Here is a 20,730-nt window from a genome sequence, read left to right on the forward strand (position 1 = left end):
CTCATAGCCATTCACACAGTTTCCAGCAACAATTATTTTTTTTAAAGTCTTTGGTTTCCACCTAGACCACGTTTCTTTAACTCTTTCTCTTTTATTCTCAGACTGAGTTGCTAGGTCTGGAATTTGCACAGTACTTTTGAAATCTCTGGAATGAAATGCCTGATAGAGCTGTCAAAAAAACCAAGGTCCAAAAGGCTTGGTTTCAGCAAATTTGCATGTGGCTTCTGTAAAGATCTTTTCTTCTCTCTTGCCATTTAGTATTTACTAACTGACAGGAACTATTCATGTTTCCTCATTATTTGAGATGAGACCTTTCCACATTGGTCCACATGTCAGTAAGTGGAGAGCAGCAGAAATCTTTCTCTACTCTGTCTTCAGCAAACAAAAACATGCTTTTGGAGGTGGTAAACACACAGCATGTTACCAATTTTTCTTTACAGTAAATATTTGACATGCATCAAGTATTTTTCTGCTTTGATTGAACTGCCAACTTACAAACTACCTTGGGTAAAGTATCCAAGCTGTAGTCAGTTTGGTAGTCTAGCAAATGTTTTTTATCTGTCTAAAAAGAAATTTGACATGTAAATTCAAAGGAAATTGTGTTAGAGAATAAGTTGGGTATTTTTTAGGGTGCCTATATAATACTGACAATTCAGTGTTTAACTGAATGCCACTGTAACCTACATTTCATTTTATTTATTTAAATTGTCTGATTAGATTAGTGGATCAAGGTGTTTGGACAGCCCAAAGCACAGCAAGCGATCATCTCTCTAAAACAGACAAAGCCCCTGTGGCTTACAACATCCCTGTCCTCTGAATAGTCAGCAAGGAGCTGGTGCGATAATCTTGCTGCAGTGGTCCATCTGTTCTTGGAGTGACTTCTTCACCAGAGAGCTCCAGCTCAGACAAGTTTTGGTTGCTTTGACAGTGCTGGATCTATGTATTGGCACAGCAAACCAGGGCCAAACATAAACCAGCCAATCTCTGCGCCACAGCCACTCCATCCTCATGTGGTTTTCCATTCCTCGCTTTCAGTCTCAAGGAGACTGATCTTGGGCTCACATCGTTCTTGTTGGCATCCCAAAGATTCTTGGAGGCCACTGTAATGTCATCACTTTTTTCCCATAGGATACACGTGGAAAATGATGAAGAGATGTTAAAGGCGGAAGATCATGGGCCTCATTTGATTCATTCTCAGGATTTTAGGAGGCGATGTAGCATCAGCAGAAGCAGTTTAGCATATTATCACTGCAAGGAGGAGGAGAGAGAACACCTGATAGCCCATGAGAGTTTGGATTATTTGCCTTCAGACAGTAAAGTTTATAAGAAATGGCTACAAGAGAAAACTTAAGGTAAACTTACCCTAAATACTGTTAAGTTGCCTCTAAACTATGGGTAATTTGAACAATCCAGAGAGATGCCTGATTGAAGAATGAATTAAGAAAGTGTTACTTACTGTTTCTGTAAATAGGAAGATACTTTAATAGAATGTATAAGGAGGCCAAGTGGCAAGCAACTTTGATTAGAAACATTTTTTGAAAGTGCTTATGCCTTTGCTCTTGACAAATTACTGAATATGCAAAAAACATTTATTAAGTACTCAGTGTATACAATGTATAAAAGGAAGACTGCAGAGGTTTGGGGAATGCTCTCTTACTGCGACTTGTCTTGACATTCACTGCTTCTTAGTGTAATCTGCAGGAAACATGGTGTTTGAATCTCAGTAGGGGTGCTCTAGTCCTAGATGATACTAGAAATAAATCAGAAATTATTATTTGTGCGCAATTACTATTAGAAGTATGAATTTAGGAAAAATAGAAACTAGAGGTAAAGGTTTGCACATCTGTATGACAGATGCTCAGTGCATTAGTTGTAGAAGAAAACAGGAATTATATTGAAATGAGTTTTGAGTGCTCTACTGAATGCTTAATTACTGAGTTACAGAATTTATTTTTGAGATGACATCAAACAGCATCTAAAAGCAGATTGCACTGCAACTTATATATTAAAAAAAACCCCCAAACAAACGAAAACAAACCAAAGAATCCAACCATGTTCCTTACCCAAACGGAAATGGCTTTCACCTGAAGGTAGAGTTTTGTTGAGTGTACAATTTTTAATGAGATATTGGCAAAAACAGCCTCTTGCTCATGCAGTCACAGTTAGTAATCAAAATGCTCTAAAAATAAAACTTGCATATTTGTGAGAGGAAGCATGGCAAATAGTCCTGTGCTATAGGCTGAGAGGTAACTGTATTTTCCTATTTCTAGAAAAGAGTGGGATCGATGGCTGCTGATGGGGCTAATCGGAACAGCAGTTGGGATGCTGGGGTTTTTGATTCATCAGATAATTGACTCTCTCATCAAATTGAAATGGGACCTGGTGGAAAATTACCTGCAGGTGAGCAAGAGAAAATCAGAGCAACCTTTTCTGTGTTTGTTTATTAGAAAATCCACATTGTAAAGTTTTAACTGACTAGAGGTGCTGCTTGTCTAGATGGGTGTAGACATCAGATGCCCTGTGGTGCTTTGTGTAGGCATGCTTTGGTGTCCTTTGCTACAGCTTAGCCTATAGTACAGTATAATATCTAATGGTGTTCTTGTCATGAGATTGATGAAATATTAATGATTAAAATATTGTGGCCTTCCTCTTCCTCCTTGTACATAAAGGGCATGTGCTGCTTTAGGTATTGTTGGTGTCCAAGGGAAGCAATTAGGTTTCTCTTAAGGTATATAGTGATTGTGGACCTGGTATCAGATATGTAATTTCTTTCTATGTCTGGGGCAGCTATCTTTTGCTAATGCTGTAATAGATTATTCTGGAATTTGTCCTTGATGGGTATCATAATCTCTGTGATAATTGGGATGGTGTGGTAAAAATCACTGAATGGCTAAAACCAATGTAAATGTTAAGGCATCTCTCACACTGACTACTGCTTTTTCTCCCCTGTAGAGAAGCAGATGGTAAAACTTTTGCCTGGTTTGTGATATCTGTGGTAGATAGTATGAATACTGAAGAGCTTCTGGTGAGAAAGGGGCTTTGAGCTTTTGTTCCAGCTGATTCCTGACCAGGGAGGCTCAGGCATCCTGTCAGCAGGTGCTGGGGGGAGCCTGTATAACTGTCAAGCATGGCATGCAGCCAGCAGACACAGCAATTTGTGTAGAAGTGGGTCAGGGTCAGGGCTGTCTGTGCTTTTGCACTCAGAAGAGGTGGCAAGGAGCTGCTGGAGATGCCCCAGCACTCAGGGGAGACATTACCCCTGACTTAGCAGAGGCCACAACCCAGAGCAAGCCCCTGAGGGAGGGTGCAGCTCTGCAGGTTTGGGGCTCTGGGCATTGCCTTGGGGCCTCTTGCTGAGGCTGGAGCATGGCAAATGAGCTCCTTGTCTACACAGATGTGGTGGGATAGCTGACACAGCTGGAGCACTGCAGTGGCTGAATACAGGCTCTTTAGGAAGAATAGACTGGGATGGTTAGGAGGGGAAGTTGCTCTTTTTTTGTGAGAAGGCAGTGGGAAAGGATGGAGCTCTGCCTTGTGACAGATGAGTCAGCTGAGAGCTTGCAGGTCAGGGTTAGAGGGCACACCAAGATGTATGATGTCGTTGTGGGTGTCTGCTATAGACTGTCAGCTCAGGAAGAATTAGACAAGGCTGTCTTCAGACAATTGGAAGAAGTTTCGTGGTCACTGGCCCAGATCCTTGTGGGAATCTTTAGCCAACCACACCAGTATCTGCTGGAAGGACAACACTGCAGGGCACAAGCAATCCATGAGGCTTCTGGAGCACGTTGATAACTTCCTGATAGATGATTGAGAAGCCAAAGAGGGCACATGCTCTGTTGGACCTTGTACTTACAGACAAGGAAAGACTGGTCAGGGATGTGAAGGTTGGGGCCAGCAGTGACCATGAGATGGTGGCATGCAGGATCCTGAGATAAGGGAGAAAAAGCAGGATCACAGTTCTGGACTTTAGGAGCACTTTGGTCTGTTCAGGGATCTGCTTGGAAGAATGCCAGAGGAGACCATCCTGGAGAGAATATGGGTCCAAGAGGGCTGGTTGGTTTTCAGGGATTATCTCTTCCATGGTAAAGAACAGTCCATTTCAATGAGCAGGATATCAAGCAGGATAAAAGGTGGCAGGAAGCTCCTCACAAAACTCAAACATGAAAAGGAAGCACACAAGAGGTGGAAGTAGGGACAGTTGACCCAGGAGGAATGCAGAGACACTGAGTGTGCAGGGATGGGGTTAGGAAGCCAAAGCACATCTGGAGTTGAGTGTGATAAGGGATGTTGAAGGGCAACAAGAAAGGCAGGAGGTGTCTACAGGTGCATCAGCAGCAAAAGGAAGACTAGGAAAAATGTGGGGTTGCTGTTGAACTGGGTAGGGGACTTGGTGATAAAGGACTTGGAAGAGGCCAAGGTACTTGATGCCTTCTCTGAGGGAGCTGGCTGATGTCATTGTGAGGCTAGTCTCAATTATCTTTGAAAGGTCATGGCAATTGAGGAGAGGTTCTTGGGGACTGGAGGGAGACAGTGTCATTCCTGTCTTCAAGAAGGACAAGTACAGATCCAGGACAGAAAGACATCCAGGGAACTACAGGCGAGTCAACCTCATCTTGACCCTGAGAAGGTGATAGAGCAAATAATCCCAGAAACCATTTCTAACTGTGTGAGGAACAAGAAGGTGAGCGTAGTCAGCATGGATTTACAATGTATAACAATCTTCTACAATGAGATGGCTGGAGCAGTGGATGTTGTTCATCTTGCCTTTAGCAAGGCTTTCATCACTGTCTCCCATATCATCCTCGTAGACAAACTAATGGTCTATGGGTTAGAGAAGCAGACAGTGAGATGGATTTAAAACTGGCAGAACTGCTGGGCTCAAAACATTATGATCAGTAACACAAAGTTGAGCTGGAGTCTGATAACCACGGGTGTACCTCAGGGGTCAGTACTGGGGCAAAACGCTGTTGGATATCTTCACTAATGCCCTGGATGATGGGACAGAATGCACCCTCAGCAAAGTTGGAGACAAAAGCAAAACTGGAAGGAAGCAGTGCTTGATAGACCAAATGATTGTATTGCCATTCCAACAGCCTCCTGCATTAGGAGGAGTGTTGCCAGCAGGTCGGGGGGAGTGATCCTTCCCCTCTATTCAGCACTAGGGAGGCCACATCTGGAGTACTGGGTCCAGTTCCAGGCTCTCCCAGAGCAAGGAAGACATGGATGTGTTCTCCACTATTCTGTGAAATCAAGATAATGGAATAATGCTGCCAGCTGCTGAAGGACAGATCTCAATCACTTCACAGAAATGCAAGGGAGGACTTATTCTGTGGAACAGATGGAAGCTGAATATATCAGAGGGAGTATCCAAGAAATGAACAAGTTTAGGCTTTCCATGAAGAAAGCATATATATATGCTCTTGGAATATTGTTTCCCTGGGGTTTCTTATATACAAGCTATGTGTATGTTTATAAAATATATAAACAGTAGAAGAATACACATGCATACATGTATATATGCATTTGTATGTATACACATGCATGTGTGTATATATACACACTAAAGTATAAATAGAGAATATCTAGAAAGAAACCGCAGTTTGACTCCAGGGCATCACAACAGCCATTACACACACTGTTTGTCCTGCTGTATAATCATATTTGTCCTATTGTATTAAACTAATAGAGAGGGACAGAAGGTAAGCTGATTTGTACTGATATCAGTACAAATGTACATGTAATTCCTGCCCTGGAAGACCTTCCTATCTAAAAATCTCCTTCAGCTGTGGATGAGCAAAGCTCATTTTTCATGCACTTTGTGTTGCTGTTTGGCTGCGCTGCACGATGCACTTACAAAAGCCTTGACGGGACATGCTTCTGGGAAGGCTGCAGTGTCCAACTGTAATGCTGTGACCTCAGAAATGCAAGGGATGTGTTTGACCTGCGCACACAATGAATCACAGCTGAGTGCTGTGGAAGGCAGCAAAGTATGTGGGAGCTGAGGAGTTCTGGAGACAGCACGGCTGCGGTCAGCCCAAGCACAAACAAACCAAAACCCCGTGAAGACTGAAATGTGGTTTTTAAATGTGAGAAGGCCTAGTATAAGAGATGTCTTTTTGGTTAAAATAAAGTAGGAAAGAGCTTGCTCACGTATATTCTGTCTACTAATAATAGGTACAAATTCATAAAGGTAATCACTGATGTATGACTTTGAAGCCTCCATTCATCAAAATGTCTCTTGAATTCACCATGTAGCATTTTCTTGTGCATGTAATAAGGTCCTTTAACTCTGCTTCTGACCTGAAGAGGGCCTTGATGAGTAACAACATATCCTTTATAGTGTTTTTAAAGATGGGCAAGAAGTCCTGGAAAAAAACACGACTCTGAAAATCATCATTTACCTTACTTTTACTCACTCCCACCCTTCTAAAGAGCCTGCACTGCTTGTTTTGGTTTTTCCCTGTGGTACATCTTCTGCCTGCAGAAATCTGTGGGACAAAAGATCATTGAAAAGCAGGACATGGTATATGGGTGCCAGTATAGTAACCTATTTGTCAACTGGACAGGATGGCAACATCCATATGACCTGGCTGTGTGCACTTGGGTCTGGGCTGGCCATGGTGGTTCTCTCTTCAAGCTCAGTGCTGGTAAGTGTCTCCTGCACAACAAGCCTATAATTCTGTGATAAACCAAATCTCTTGCTCTTCCAAATACTGGTTAATTAATTATTTTATTTAAAAAATGCCCTCTCTATTATACAACCCAATTGGAGAGGTCTTTCTTGGCCTTCAGCCTAAAGCTGGATTCCATTGCCCATAACTTGTATACAAGTGTCTGGGGTGAAATCAGTGGTGGTAGCCATGCAATTTACACTTACCATGTAATGTTTATAAAATAAATACAAATCGCAGCTGGTGTAACTTGTGAAAACTATGTGTTTGGAAGGGGCCTAAGCCAAAGACTGTCAGTCCATATAAAAGTTACTGGTGGTTTTAGACTGATCTTTTAGCTGTGCTATGTGGGTATCACTTGTAGCCCAGATCAGTACTTTTACGAGGCAGCAAGGCTAAAACATTGAGCCTTTCTGTCATTTACTGTACTGCTGTGTTCAATTTAATTATAGACAGGCAATTAACAGCATAGGTGAGAGAAAAAGTGTATGTTTTACTGAACTTACCCTGAAATCCAGCAACAGTAGGAAAAGGGAGTTTGCTGTTATACGTGTAATAACAGACCAGTTTTAAGCTATCTAAAGTCTGAACTGACTGGACGAATCACGCAGCTTCACACGTACACCCTGCCCCACAGACAGCCTGTGCAAAGACAAGAGGCTGGCTGGCTTCAGGCATTGGGGGGGGGGGTGGCAGGGGGCTGGGACTGAGGTCCTTGTCAGTCATTTTCTTCTCTCATTACCCCCAGTTTGCTTATAGTAACACTGTTGGGAGCTTGAATTTTTGCAGGTAGCCGGAAGTTACATGTGTATCTATGTTGTCTGTTAATTCTGGGAAAGTTTATTCATGAACAGAGCAGGGTGAGGGCTGGACTTAAAAACTGTGTGCATAGATGCATCTAACACATCAACATCTACTAATTGTTGACCATGTTTCTCTTTCTTTTTTTTTTTTTCCCCTCTTTGCAGTTCTTTTGCCCAGCAGGTTCACCATCTGGCTTGCCAGAAATCATTGGGTATTTGAATGGTACTTCCATTCAACATCTTTTTAACATCAAGACCTTTTTAGGCACATTTGTCTCATGCGTGCTGGCTGTAGCCTCCAGGCTCTTCTGTGGGCCAGAAGGTCCCATGATCCATTTGGGGTAAGAAATAGAAGACAAAAGTTAAAGCTATCAGGCTGAGGGTATAGGTTTGCAATGTCTGTTTTGGTGGCCTTGCTGGCTTAAAAAATACCCTGCATTGGGAGCTCTTTTCACCTGTGCTGTCCCCTCCTTTGCATTAGCACAGCTATTCATGCCATGCAGTGATGAAAAATATTTTTTCGCTGCATCTTTTACATACTGGCTTGGTTCCCTAGTATGATTCCCTGTGACGCTCAGCAAACAGTTCTCTGGACAACAGCAGTCAGTTTTGTTTCTGAAAAGCTGTCCCGCAGCTATGGCCTGCCAGCTGCTTTGCATCTTGTGTAACTTCTTTTACCTGTGCAAAGTCTGTATAAAAATAAAGCCAGTCTCAAGTGGCTACGAAGAAAAGGGGCAACAGTTTTACAGCCACCTGCAGAAGCGCTATAAGTAGCTGTGCAAGGCGCATAGTGATGAACAGCTAGGCCCTTGGGGTCTGTGTTTCCAGCTTACAAACCTCACAGCTGCCGGTGCCAGCTAAGGGCGACCACAGAAACCAGGCGCTGCTTTGCAAGCTCTGCAGATGGCAGATTGCAAGTCAGGTTGGAGCTGCTTGTTGTTCGTGCAGTAGTGTAACACTATGTTTTTAGGTAGGGAAAAGTAGACTTTATAGTCTTTTTGAAGGATAATGTTTTTAACCCTCCTTGCTATATACAAAGAAAGAGAATCCCCATCACCCTATTTTGGCCCAGGGCCTTGTGAGAAGGGAAGAGGAGGGTTGCCCAGTCCTGCTCTGTAGGTTAGAGCATTTCTTAAAATTTAAGATGTTGCGATACAGCCAAACTTAGTGACTGCAGGCCAGATTTTGGGCTTTTCTGTTTTGCCGAGTGACATAATTTCCTTTATTTGCCTTTTAGAGGAGAATCCTGATGCACTTTATTACCATTATTAAACCATATCTTGAGTAGAGGTGGTAAAATTAGTCTCTGCTGATATGATATAGATCGTTGGTTGGTTGGTTTACTGTTTTACATCTATCCTTTTTGGTTTCGGAAGGTATTTATCCTTGAGGTTTGTTACTGGCCTGACCAAACCTATCCTCCTCCCCACCACCCTTTCACATTTTTTGTTATTCTGTGGGTTTATATTTATTTATTTATTTGCATGGAGGTGCAGCACCCTAGGGGATGACTCACATGTTCAAAAATAGGAGCACATGGTTAGTCAGAGGCAGCCACAAACCTTCCAGACAATGATTACCAAGGTTTAGCTCTCCCTTTAGGTTTCTTTTGTTTTCTTTGCTTTCAGACATTGTGTGTCTCCAGGAGCTCAGAGACTGCAGCTGTGATTTTTTTCCTTTTGTGCTGGGTTGGTAACAGTGATGCATGAGCCAAAAAATTGAATCATATTTCCATGAAGAAAGTCAGCACGGTACTAACGTGATGTCTTTTCAAAACATAGGAATTAAGAGCTAGTTTAATTTAATTTAGCTGGAACCCTCCACCATTTTTATTAAACATAAACACACGTAAGTTGCTAAAAGCCTCTGAGAGATTTGTTAAGGCTCCTAATTTAAGTCTTGTAGGAAAGTTCTCCAAGATTATACAATGAATAGATTTTTCATTTCACTAAGGGCTTGGATTTTATTTTTTTCCCCCCTCATTTAAATGTAGTTTGAAGTGCTGCCTGGGAACACACTGTAATAATTTAAATTATTACACATCTTCTGTTAGAAGTAGGCCTGTTCTGGCTGCCATGGTCATTAACCTGGGAACAGATGATTGAAATGATGGGCTGTAGTCTGACGTGTCACCACATTGGGCAGACATTAACATGCAGTTCTTCAAAAGGCATTTCATGGTCTATCATCACAACACTTCATGCAAAAGAGACATTTAAGTCTCTGAGTCAAGAATCTGAAAGTCTTTAGTAGCCTCCTGCTTTATGTCAACGGGACTTTGCATATTTAAAAGACACATTCAACATTTTCCATGTTTAAGTCTGTTGAAACCAATCTAGCTTTGCTGCTGCACTCCAGCTAAAGTCCTGTCCTCCTCTGCCTTTAACTGTGATTTATGAATAATTTACCAAAGAGTGCTCTTAATTATACAACATCACTTTTAGTGCTCTCCTGGGTTGTGGCCTGAGCCAGCTGCAGTTGGACACCCTTGGCGTCCACCTCCTGATCTTCACCAGGTTTCGGAATTCAGCTGATAAGTAAGTGATGGGCAGAGCTGTGGGGCTCTGGGAGGGCCACCTCGCTGCTTGTCCTTAGTGCCCTGGGGGTGTTCGGCAAGTTGCCAATGAGCCCATTGCAACTGGAAGAGAAATGAAGATACTGCTCCAGCAATCTTTCAGCCTTCCTGTTGTTTGTCACTTTGGAATGGGGATAAAGTCACCCACTCTAATTAAAAAAAGTTGTTTAATTAAACAACTTTAAAGTTCTTTAATTAAAAGAAAGTTTGCAAGTTGTTTTATTGAATGCTTGTGAAATAATACATTAATACTGGAGACCTTTTCCAATTGCCTTCTGGGTTGTATAAGGAGGGAAAAAATGCAGGATTTTTATACGTGGGCTTTATCCTCAAATTAACGATGCTGGCCCAGGAAAAAAGAGATGGCAGAGATTGCACAATGTGCACAAGGGGCTCTTGCTTTATTTTTCTAGTTTTGAAAAAGTAAATTGTTTGTGACACTTTTTTAATCTGGCTCTTCTCTGCTCATGCGTGTCTGTGAGATAACTCTGGTAAGCTCTCTCTTGTGAACAGTTCTACTGAAATTAATGAGATTAGTTTCCAGAAAAAGAAATTACAAACCAGTTTGTCTTCTGGATGGTATTTATTGTCATGTTGACATACAAAACCCTATACAATACTGTTTTTTTTCTAAAGCAAGGAAAAAAAGAAAGACTCCTGTGTGTTAATTTCCTAGAGAAATACAAATTCAAATGAATGGCCACTGTGAACTATTTGTAGCTTAAAAGAAAATCAAAAAGCACCGAAGAGAAGATGCCTTTAGCCTTTTAAGATCAGTCATTTAAATAAATCTGAGACGTGCTGGTTAAACAAAACATTAGTCATGGAAGAAATCAGCAATTGCAGTAAGAGAAGCAGTGAGAACTTTGTTTTTCTTTGCAGGATCCAGTTATAGTATAATTAGAAAGAAGAGTTAGCTTGCAGTCAGGAACCATCCTTGGAGATACAGGTTGTGTGGAAGCCCCCTTCACAGAGAGGGTTGTTGGTGAGCAGGAGAGACAAATTTCAGTCTAAGCGAAACCTCAGTTCTATACAAAGACCAGGATGAAAGAGTCCCCATTCCCCCAGTATCTTTTTGAGTTAAGTAGGCTCAAGAGATGTACCCTCTCCAAGTACAGGCACAGGTAGAGCAGTAACTCAGCAAACATTAGGATGTTGAAGGATCTTAAGGCGTCCCTCCATCAGGCAGCTGTAACAGATGTGTGGAAAGAGTCCAGTTTCGTTGTTGATACTACTGGTGGGACACATAGCCTGTACAACTGACTGCAGCAAGAAGTTGGAGACATCCAAGCAAAGCTCGCCCAGCTTTTACTGTGGTGTGCAGTACCCTTTGAGTTCCCTGCTGCTGGAAACAATGTCACTGTGAAGATATGTGTAAGTAAAAATCCATGCACAAGAGTGCCTAACTCAGCATTTTTGAGTTGGGAAAAAAAGTTGCCTGTGTAGCTTTAATGGTGGGCTTTGTTAAGGGCTTTGACACATGACCTCTAATCTTTTCCCTTATTTTCTGTCCGTTATCCTCATTGCCACCCATCTTTATACTGATAACATTTGTGGACACCACAGAGAAGTCAAAAGGGCCCCCTAATATTTCGAGGTGATTCTGATCTGGTTTTTTTTTTTTTTTTTCGTTTTTCCAAGAACTTAGTATTTCTTAATATTAAAAATACTCAAGTGTTTTGTATACTTGTTGACTTCTGCTAGTACTGAATGCTCAGCAATTCTGCAAATTATCCCTGAAGTCTCATGTAGCACATCCAGAAGATGCAAGTTTTATAAGCTGGTGAGCACTAGTGATTAGTGCATTATATGTATCAGCATCACCCCGGTATCCCCCACAAAGGCTGGACTTGAATCTAGTTTTCCAAGGCAGAATTCAAGCATAATTTTATTTCCTCTGTCTATATCCTTCCCTCTGTTTTGCACTCTGTGTCCTTCCTTAAAAATGTAACAGCTGTCTGATGCAGGATGTTGTTTTCATATAATAAAATGGGTGCTTTGGAAAGAAAATTATCTTGTGCGTAGGAAAATAAATAATAATAAATGTATAAAGGAAGACTGTCCATTAATGCCTTTCTGTACAACACTATAATTATTTTTCTTTTTATTTTTTTCTTGTTTTGTTTTATTTACTGGAATTGGGTCACAGTGCAGATCTCTGCAGTTTGAACTCCTAATGCAGCTTACATCAAGAGAAGTTTGTTGCTCTTTGGGGTGTATGTGAGCTCCATGCCTTTACAGGGAGGGAGACAAGGCGTATATGTTCCCTCTTGATTTCTCAGACATTTACAGACTGAGGCACGTCTGCCTGGCATTGGGCTAGTCGGCACTAGTTCAGCAGCTTGCTGGCATGGTGCAGTGGTCCCTGCGCGATGTTAGAGGAGTGAGGGTTGTGTCAAGGCCAGAGGTCAAGACGGACAGATCTGAATTCAAATCCTAGAGATGAAAGGCACAATAATAACCCTAAAATAAACCATCAGGTCTATAAATTCAGCCCCATAAACCCAGCTTTGACAGGAAATTATGTTTATGGAGTTATTATTACCCGAATTTTGACTCTTCTACCTGTTGCAGGTGCAGTTTCATTACGGCTGGTGCAGGAGCGGGCATAGCTTCGGTATTTCGTGCCCCCATTGGTGGGCTCTTGTTCACGTTAGAAGAAGTGTCTTCATTCTGGGACATCAGGCTGGCCTGGCAAACCTTCTTCTGCTGCTTGATGGCTACCTTCACCACGGATTTACTGTCGTCTTCTCTCTATGGGTTTGTTTACAGAGGTCATTTTGGATTTTTTAAAGCAGAGAAAAGGATTATATTTTGGGTAGGTACTGTGTGGGTATAGGAAGAAATAGATGCAGGGTTTTAGGCTTGTCTCTTTCAGCACTGTTGTTGAAAGAGTAGCAGGGAAGGGGGACTGAGAAGGGGAAAGGATGGTGTATGTACAATTATCAGATCAGTGGATATGGAAACTTTCACACTTTACATCTTGTAATCCCTTAGATACAACAGAGAGTTGTTTTCTTTTAAAGTGAACAAATAGACAAAGCATCTACGGTTTGCTTATTAGCTAAACATATAAGTTATCTTAATAACTTTCTGCATTGGTCCTGGATAAGAGAGGGATTCTTCGACGTAAAGGAAAAAGCAGAGAAGCTCTTGAATAGGGTGTCCTCTCCTTCTGTAGTCAGCTTGAGCTCTCCGTTGTTGCTGCAGGCATTGCTGTACTGTGCCACTGTTCCTTGGTGTTTACAGATGAAATGTTTGAGAACATATAATCACTCTTTGTTCCTGGTTGCACAATGGAGGTGACCTTCAGCCTCAGCTACCTTTACTTTATTCCTTCCAGCATGACACAGCCTTGATCTTTGAATTTTACCTTGTGTCCACCTAAAAGTAGTTGCTTTTATTATCGTGTCTTTCACTCATTTTTATTGCAAGATGATTCAATAGTGATGTGCAAATATCATGATCTTCGCTTCTTCTTGCCTAAATATCCTACTTTGTATTTGACTTGAAAATAAATTTGAGAGCTAGAAACAAAACCCTGGTCTTCTGAATCCACTTTTTGCTAAGTAAATTTTTCCTAACCTACTTCCCTGATCACTTTCACTGATCTCTGAATTTCTTCTGGCTTGTATCTCTCTAGCAATGCAGAAACCAGTTGGTTGGGAAAATGGGCAACATTTTTTTGTGTTCATGCTGCCTGATATAATGATTTTGCATATGCTGTGCAGAAGTATTTGGGGTATTTGGGGTATATTTGCTTTACCACAAGTTTAGCTGGGGCAAATGGAGAATACACTGGTTTTCCACCCAAATAATTTTTGTGGACCAACTCATAGTGCAGTCCCCCAAACAGTTGCAGTGACACAACCAAGAAGATGAAAATTTGTGGTGGAAAGGTGAGACTATATGGGCAGGGAATGGGTCAGGCCTGCTGAAGCCAGATTCATTGCTGAAGCCAAAGTATTGTGCAATGAACAGCTGCATGCACAGGGGAGAGTGGATTCACTTCAATTGCTATTTTACAATAAGCATTGCTCTTTTTAACATTCCTTTCAGGATGTTTTCTGAAAAGAGCAGTGGATTCTGTCTCCTTCTATCTTCTCTTAGTGTCATTAAAGGGAAAAGCTAGCTAAAATTATTGTCAATATGACTTCTGCCATGGTTCAATAGTTCTTGGCTCTTGGTGTGGTAGAGATAACCAGAAACATTTTCATTTCACTGAACACGGGGCTCAGGGGAAATTTTGCTTCTTTCATGTTTTGTGGCATTAACCAACATAGTTTACAGTGGATAAACTCTGAGTTGAAAGCTTGTGGGTTATGTTTCTCAAGAAAACTATTTGTTTTCTTTGGTTTCATTCTACCTAGCAGAATGTTAGAAGGGGAATTTATTGTACTTCAGAGCATGAGATTTTCAGGAAGCTTTGCTTTATTTTTGCATAGACCACTGGATTATTTGTAAAGGTGAAACTTGCTCTGTAGGTAACAGATTTTTCTTGATGACTGGCCAAAGCCTGTGGTTGATACTACAACAAAAACAAACAATGCACTGTGCCACCTCTCATTCCCAGTGTGTGGAGCACTTGCTTGACTTTACCTTTATTGCCACACACATGCAGTGTAACTTGCATATATATTACTTTAAAACAAACATCTCAGTACATTTTTCCCTTAGGAAAAATGGAGCTAGGGAGAGAAAACAATAAACCCATGTATGTCCAATTTTAGTTTTAATGCAGTATTGGAATTAAGTAGACTATAATACAAGGTACTTGGATCCTGCAGTAAATAAACTAGAATTTTTCTACTTCAAATTAAGCTACTTTTCTCTGAATTTCAACATCTTCAGCATTAGATCTCTTTAAATCCTTTGAAGAAGGATTGATTTTGTTACAGCTATAGGTAAAAATAGCATTATTAAAGTTTTGCTTAGTACATAGAGTACCTATATATGTGATGGTTGTAGTCCTGATTGTAAGGTATGATAAACCTCAAGTCTCTCCCTACTCCCTGTGAGTATACCCTGCAGGTGTTGGGCTTCTTGTGCCTGGGGATGGCTGCTGGGATTCTCCCTCTTCCAGACCCATTTTTTAAGTCTGAAGCTCCCTATGAACCTACTCTTCAAGCCTGACTGGATTTTGACCCTGGCATTCCTCCTCTCAAGAAATACCACCAGTGTTTAGTACAGCCACGCAGTGGATTTGTTAAAATCTAGGCTAGTTGTAGCAAGAACAAGAATAAGATTAAGAGTCAAGAAGAAGAAGAAATGAGAGTTTGAACAGTAAGAGGGCCTGTACACTTGCTCAAGCAATTTAAGGAAGGCTGACAGTTTCTCCTATCTGCTACTCCCAAGATTATTCCAGTTTAGGATTTTTTTGCGGCAACCCTTGACATGTGCCCTTACTACTTCTTGCCAGGTAGCCTGTTGAGCATTTCTGATCTCTTACTCTGCCCAGATCCTAATCTTGACAAAAAGCCGTGTAACTCTAAGCCTGGGCTAAGGAAATAATATCCTTACAGTTTTTAACAGATTGCCACTGATCTGTTGACCCCTTTCTGTTAGCTGGAAGATAAAATTAAAACATGATATTGCTCTCATCCTTGCTGCCTGTTGAGGAATCAAGCAGAAAATTCAATTACTATTCCAGCTGCCAGATTATATTCTGCATTGTGTTTCTTCTTCTGCAAGTTGTTCCAGATCAGCATCAATTTTCACAGTTTTACTTAAATAAATTTATTTATAAATGATCTCAAGGACATGGATGCAGGTGGACACTTAATAAATGAACTTTCCCAAATGTAGATATAGACACAGTGAGGAAAGCTCTGGTTCAGCAGAATCTTTTGAAGTGTTCAGTAAGGCCAATATGTCATGTTATTTGGATACAACCTGAAGTGCTAAGTGCTTGTGGTAACTGCAGTGCATCACAGCAGGTTTCTGCTGTGAGTGCCAACACCAGTGTCTACCTGCTGGTTCCACTCCTGTGAGGTGTGCAAGAGTACACCATCTCTCATGAGATCAGCTTTAAGTTAATTAGCGGAGCTCCCTAAACTGCAAGGAAAGATTTATTTCCTGTATGGAAATTACTTTGTGGTATCAGGTTTTATAAGAGAAGGTATGGTATTTCATGTCACTGGGCAGGACGCTCAGATCATTTTTCTTCCTTTCTTTGCCTCAGGTTAAGAACTTGATGGACATGAACGTCTTGGCCTTTGTTCCCACCATCATCCTCGGAGTGCTTGGAGGTCTTCTGGGAGCTCTCTTTGTTTCCCTAAATATAAAGATTAATAAATTACATATGCAGTTCTTTAATTCAATTCCAAAATTATCCCTTAGAAAAACAAGCAAGCTGTTGGAAACTGTGCTCATCCTTGTAAGTAAATAATATGGTTCTCTTGATTATATAATATTTACAGTGACTAATGAGGGCAGGTCATAAATTGGCTGGATGGAAAAGTGAATCTCACCTGCTGGTACTTGATAATGTGCAACAGAGTACAGCAAACATGTATTTACAAAGTACATATAGGTATTTAATGTTGGTGGGTATGTAAGAATGGAAAAGACATGTTTTGTGTCTGTTTTTTGTTATTTTTTAATGCTTGAAGTATTTTATCTGTAGAGTTGCTCTCCCAATGCTGCTCTATTCCGATGATACTATATCAACTTAGTGACATGTAGCAGTTATATTGGTGTGCTTTTGCATTTATTTGCAATCAATGGAGGGCTGTCAGATGTCTGTTTCATCCATTTTTCTCCATTTTTCCTGGCTAGCGATTGATCCTCTCATTACCCCATGCAGCTTGCTCATGTAGCAGAACCAGGAGGACATCCTCCTCCACACTTCTGCATCTGGGCACTTTTTCAGCTGTTACATTGGAAAGAACAATTAGGAGACTTACCATAACCATAAGTATTCTTGCCTCAAGATAACAAAGAAGATCTCTGCCTCATGTGAGAAGAATAGATGCATGAAGAGTAAACATTGTAGAGGGTTTAAAAGTTATGGATAGGTACAGAAAACTTTCTGGAGCTAACTATTTATCTGGAGTCAGTTACTCCTAGTTGTTACTGATGGAAGTCAGCCTGGAGCCTCAGATGTCCTGATGAGACATGATGGGGCCTTTTTACCTCCAGGCTTTGGAGTTTCCATTTGGCATTGTATGGCTTTGGGGAGGGTCATGCCATTGGAATGAAAAGGGTATAGACAAAAGGTTCCCATATTTTGAACATCTTCATAATTTTCAATTTTATGCTTTGGTTATAACATAAGTATGTTGTTAAATTTGGAGGAAGGAAACCTTCAGAGCTTTTCTACTGCACTTTTAGTAAATTGTGCAAATTTGGGTTTCTCTGCAAGTTTCTCTAGTGAATACCTGCTTGTCATAATTTTTCTTTTTTTCCATCATTTTTGAGGAAGTCTTTCTGAGGAGTTTTCAGACCTTTTTAAGTGTTGAGATGATCTTTGTTTAGGGAAATCGGCGCATGCCAAAGCCCCTTCCTTCTGCCCTTTCTTAGGCTGACTTGCCAGTATGTTTTATGTATGCTATATATATATATTTATATATGTACTATTGTATACTTCCCTCCCTCTTCGAGAGAGGGTTGCTCAATTGTAGACCACTGGGTTGGCCATATAGATGTTTTCCTCCCATTAGCCCAGACATGCCTTCAGCAGCATTTACTCTCTGAGCCAGCAAAAGGACATAAGCTTCAGGCTCTTGCGAGCACTTGGGCTTGCATCAGCAACCTGAATGATACTGGGAGGAAGACAATTAGTATTTTAAATACAAAAAGTGTGAATAACCATAGGTTGAGGCACGTGGTCAATTCTCTGCAAGCTCTCGGCAGATTGGTACAGAGATGTGCACGTTTCCCATAGGTTGCACTATTTTTCCTCCTCATAGGATCAGAAACAGCACATTTCATTTAGTCCTTGAAAGCTGTGCATGCTATAGCAGTCCAGCTCCTCCTCCTCCTCTGCCTGGTCCTGCTCGTTGCTGGCAGCAGCATCCTGCTAGTTGGGCGCTCTGTTGGCACATCAGAGGTGAAATCCGACCTCCGCTGGGAGGAAGAGGAGGAGGGATCTCTGGGAACGGACTGTGCTGGAACAGGCCCATGCCATCGATGACATCTGGATTTTAGCTCCTCTTAGCGGCAGGATGCCGGCTTTTCAGTTTGCAGCCGTGTTTGCTCAGCATCTCGCTGAGGGCAGACACCCTGAGGAAATCACTTGAAGCTTTTTGCTTCCACGTTTGAAGGATTGGGTAAGGTAGGTAGGGAAAATGGGTTTTCTCAGTGCTAGGGAGAGTCTTTCCACTGCTCAGCCTTCCTTCATTGTGCTACAAATTTGCTCCCAGGTCTTGCAAAGGATTTGGGACTTTGTGCTGTTGAGAACTGCAATGAGACATCCTAACAAAAATTCAGTTTTCAAACCAGCAGGATGAAGAGTAGAGTCCCATGTGTGGCTCCCGTTCATCCTGTGTAAGCTTCACAGTTTCCAAAGGACGTCTGTTTGTGAGAGGTCACGTTTGTAACAATTATTATTTTAACAATTTGGAACTGGAGCTCTGTGTTTGACAGTCGCTTCCCCTGCTATTGGGAAAGGTTTGGCTTTCTCATAGTACTTTGCAAAAACCTTACATAAACTACTTAAACACATACAAAATACACAGTTTGTTATTACTTTTCTGGAAAAAAAAACCCAAAACAAGCCACACATAAGACAGCAAGACCCAGAATGTTAAAAGATCAGCTAGGAAAGATTTAGTGTTGGACCTAAAGAAAACGCCTCCTAAAAGTTATTTTATGTTGTTTAGGAGTTGTGCCTCACTGTCCCCAAAAGTTCATGGGGCAGTTAGCACCTTGCTAGATCATACCTGAAACTGGGACAAGAGCATGTGTTTTGTAGTGTTTACAAGAGCTTTTCTATTTATATATTTTTGTCTTCATCCTTAAATTTTTTTTAAATACTGTTTTTCTACATTAATTTTATAGCATGAACTCTTACTCAGATTGTTTTTCCTTTTTATTAGCTCTAGGAGATCCTGATAGGTCACAGTCCTTATTTTATTATAACTTGGCAAAAAAACAGCAGGAAAGAAACTGTTTGATCTGAGAAAGAACCATACTTTTTTTTTTTTTTTTTAAATTTTATTTATAAACTCACATAATCAGACAACTGAAAGAAACTATGTCACAGTGACTTTAACCAAAAATAATCTTGTCTGCATTTAAACTTGGAAAGAACCCATCACGGTATCTTCCACACCCACAACATAACCCGGAGTACCATTCCTTTGACTGGAATTGGATATCTAATCTTCAGCCCATAGATTAGGCAAAGCTGTCTTCCTAAGTGCCCTTCTGCCCCTTGGCCTGCGTTTGCTTCTCCTCAATTCATCACCTTTCTCTCTGTGAGGAAATCACAATGTAGATAATGTTTTGCCAAGAATCTGGCAGAGCTATCTTTCTTTTTCTATTTTTTTAATCATGTTGACTAATGTTTCTGTTCCAAAAGCTCAGTGTTTCCATGGGCAGGGTGGACAATTTAAGGATAGATGCATATATACTTATATATTAAGCTGTCAAAACTTTAAAAGGGAACTTGAGAGGATTATTTTTTTGTTCTACCTAGCTGTGAAGATAGGCTACTGCTTTGAATATGTAGCCACTGGCTCCAGGCTAGCTGTCCTTCTAGTTCCCTTTGGATTTTGGGGCTTTGGCAATAACTTGACCTGGGTTTGAACTGTCCCAGAGTTAAGTTTTCAGAAACAAAACCTGACCTAAGATTTGTGAAGACTGACCTACTCCCAGTTTCATCTATCTCTTGTAGATGCGCTGTGCCCATAAACTTATAATCTTTGAGATACAGAGAAACAAAGGCTTGAGACATGATTGTCTGACAAATTGTCACAACTGCACACAGCTGAATCTCAGCTTGAGGGTTTCTATAAATTTGCTACCTGAGCTGTTTTATAACAATCCACAGAGTGCTTGGAAAATATATTATTGTTATGGTTGTGTGTTCCAGTAATTTTTCTCCAGATGTCTAGTGAAATCTTTTCTAAATCTTTTTTTTTTTTTTTTTTTTTTTTGGGTGCATCTTCATTTATTTAGGAATGTAAATTGATCTCAGCTGAGATAAAAAACCTAACATTAGTTTTGAATGAAATATACCTATGTTATATTGAACTATGTTACGTTGAAAAATACATATAACTGAAATACAGTCATCTCATGTAAAAACTTCTTTTGCTTTTGGTTAATGCAAAGCAGCACTGAAAACACCTTCTGCTGTGCTCTATTTCAAACACTTTTGGTTTCATCCATGTTTACTTCAAAATGGGTATATGGAAAACTAGGAGGAGGACCTGATAATGTCTCTTCATCCATTTGGACTGCAATGTCTGTGTCTCTAGTGTGTAGTATGTAATCTGCTTTAGGCATTGTCTAGTATTGCTAGGATGTCTAGGAACTTCTTTCTGTTGATTAACTGCATATCTGTCCTTTCCTAACATCCTCCTTATAAAACAAGGGAAACAATAAGTTTGCAAGTTAGAAACAAGTCTTTAGCTGTTCATACTGGCCAGAGACTTCAAATTTGCATAAATCAGGAAGTAATTTAAATTGAAGCAGTGGATTGTTTTTGACACACAGCATAATTTTAAGTACCAAC

The 20,730-nt window shown here is 40.8% G+C and overlaps 1 protein-coding gene across 1 annotated transcript in view; it reads left to right on the forward strand.

The window, feature by feature from the left end:
• The first annotated feature begins 1,105 nt into the window (after positions 1-1,105).
• Positions 1,106-20,730, forward strand: part of LOC141954251 (chloride channel protein C-like) — a 78,574-nt gene continuing 58,949 nt past the window's right edge. The window contains exons 1-7 of the mRNA XM_074893579.1: positions 1,106-1,350; positions 2,268-2,400; positions 6,567-6,647; positions 7,640-7,815; positions 9,919-10,011; positions 12,624-12,867; positions 16,231-16,425. Coding sequence (XP_074749680.1) covers positions 1,106-1,350; positions 2,268-2,400; positions 6,567-6,647; positions 7,640-7,815; positions 9,919-10,011; positions 12,624-12,867; positions 16,231-16,425 — 1,167 coding nt within the window. The remainder of the gene's footprint in view (positions 1,351-2,267; positions 2,401-6,566; positions 6,648-7,639; positions 7,816-9,918; positions 10,012-12,623; positions 12,868-16,230; positions 16,426-20,730) is intronic.

This window comes from Strix uralensis, chromosome 1, assembly GCF_047716275.1.
Source record: "Strix uralensis isolate ZFMK-TIS-50842 chromosome 1, bStrUra1, whole genome shotgun sequence".
NCBI lineage: Eukaryota > Metazoa > Chordata > Aves > Strigiformes > Strigidae > Strix > Strix uralensis.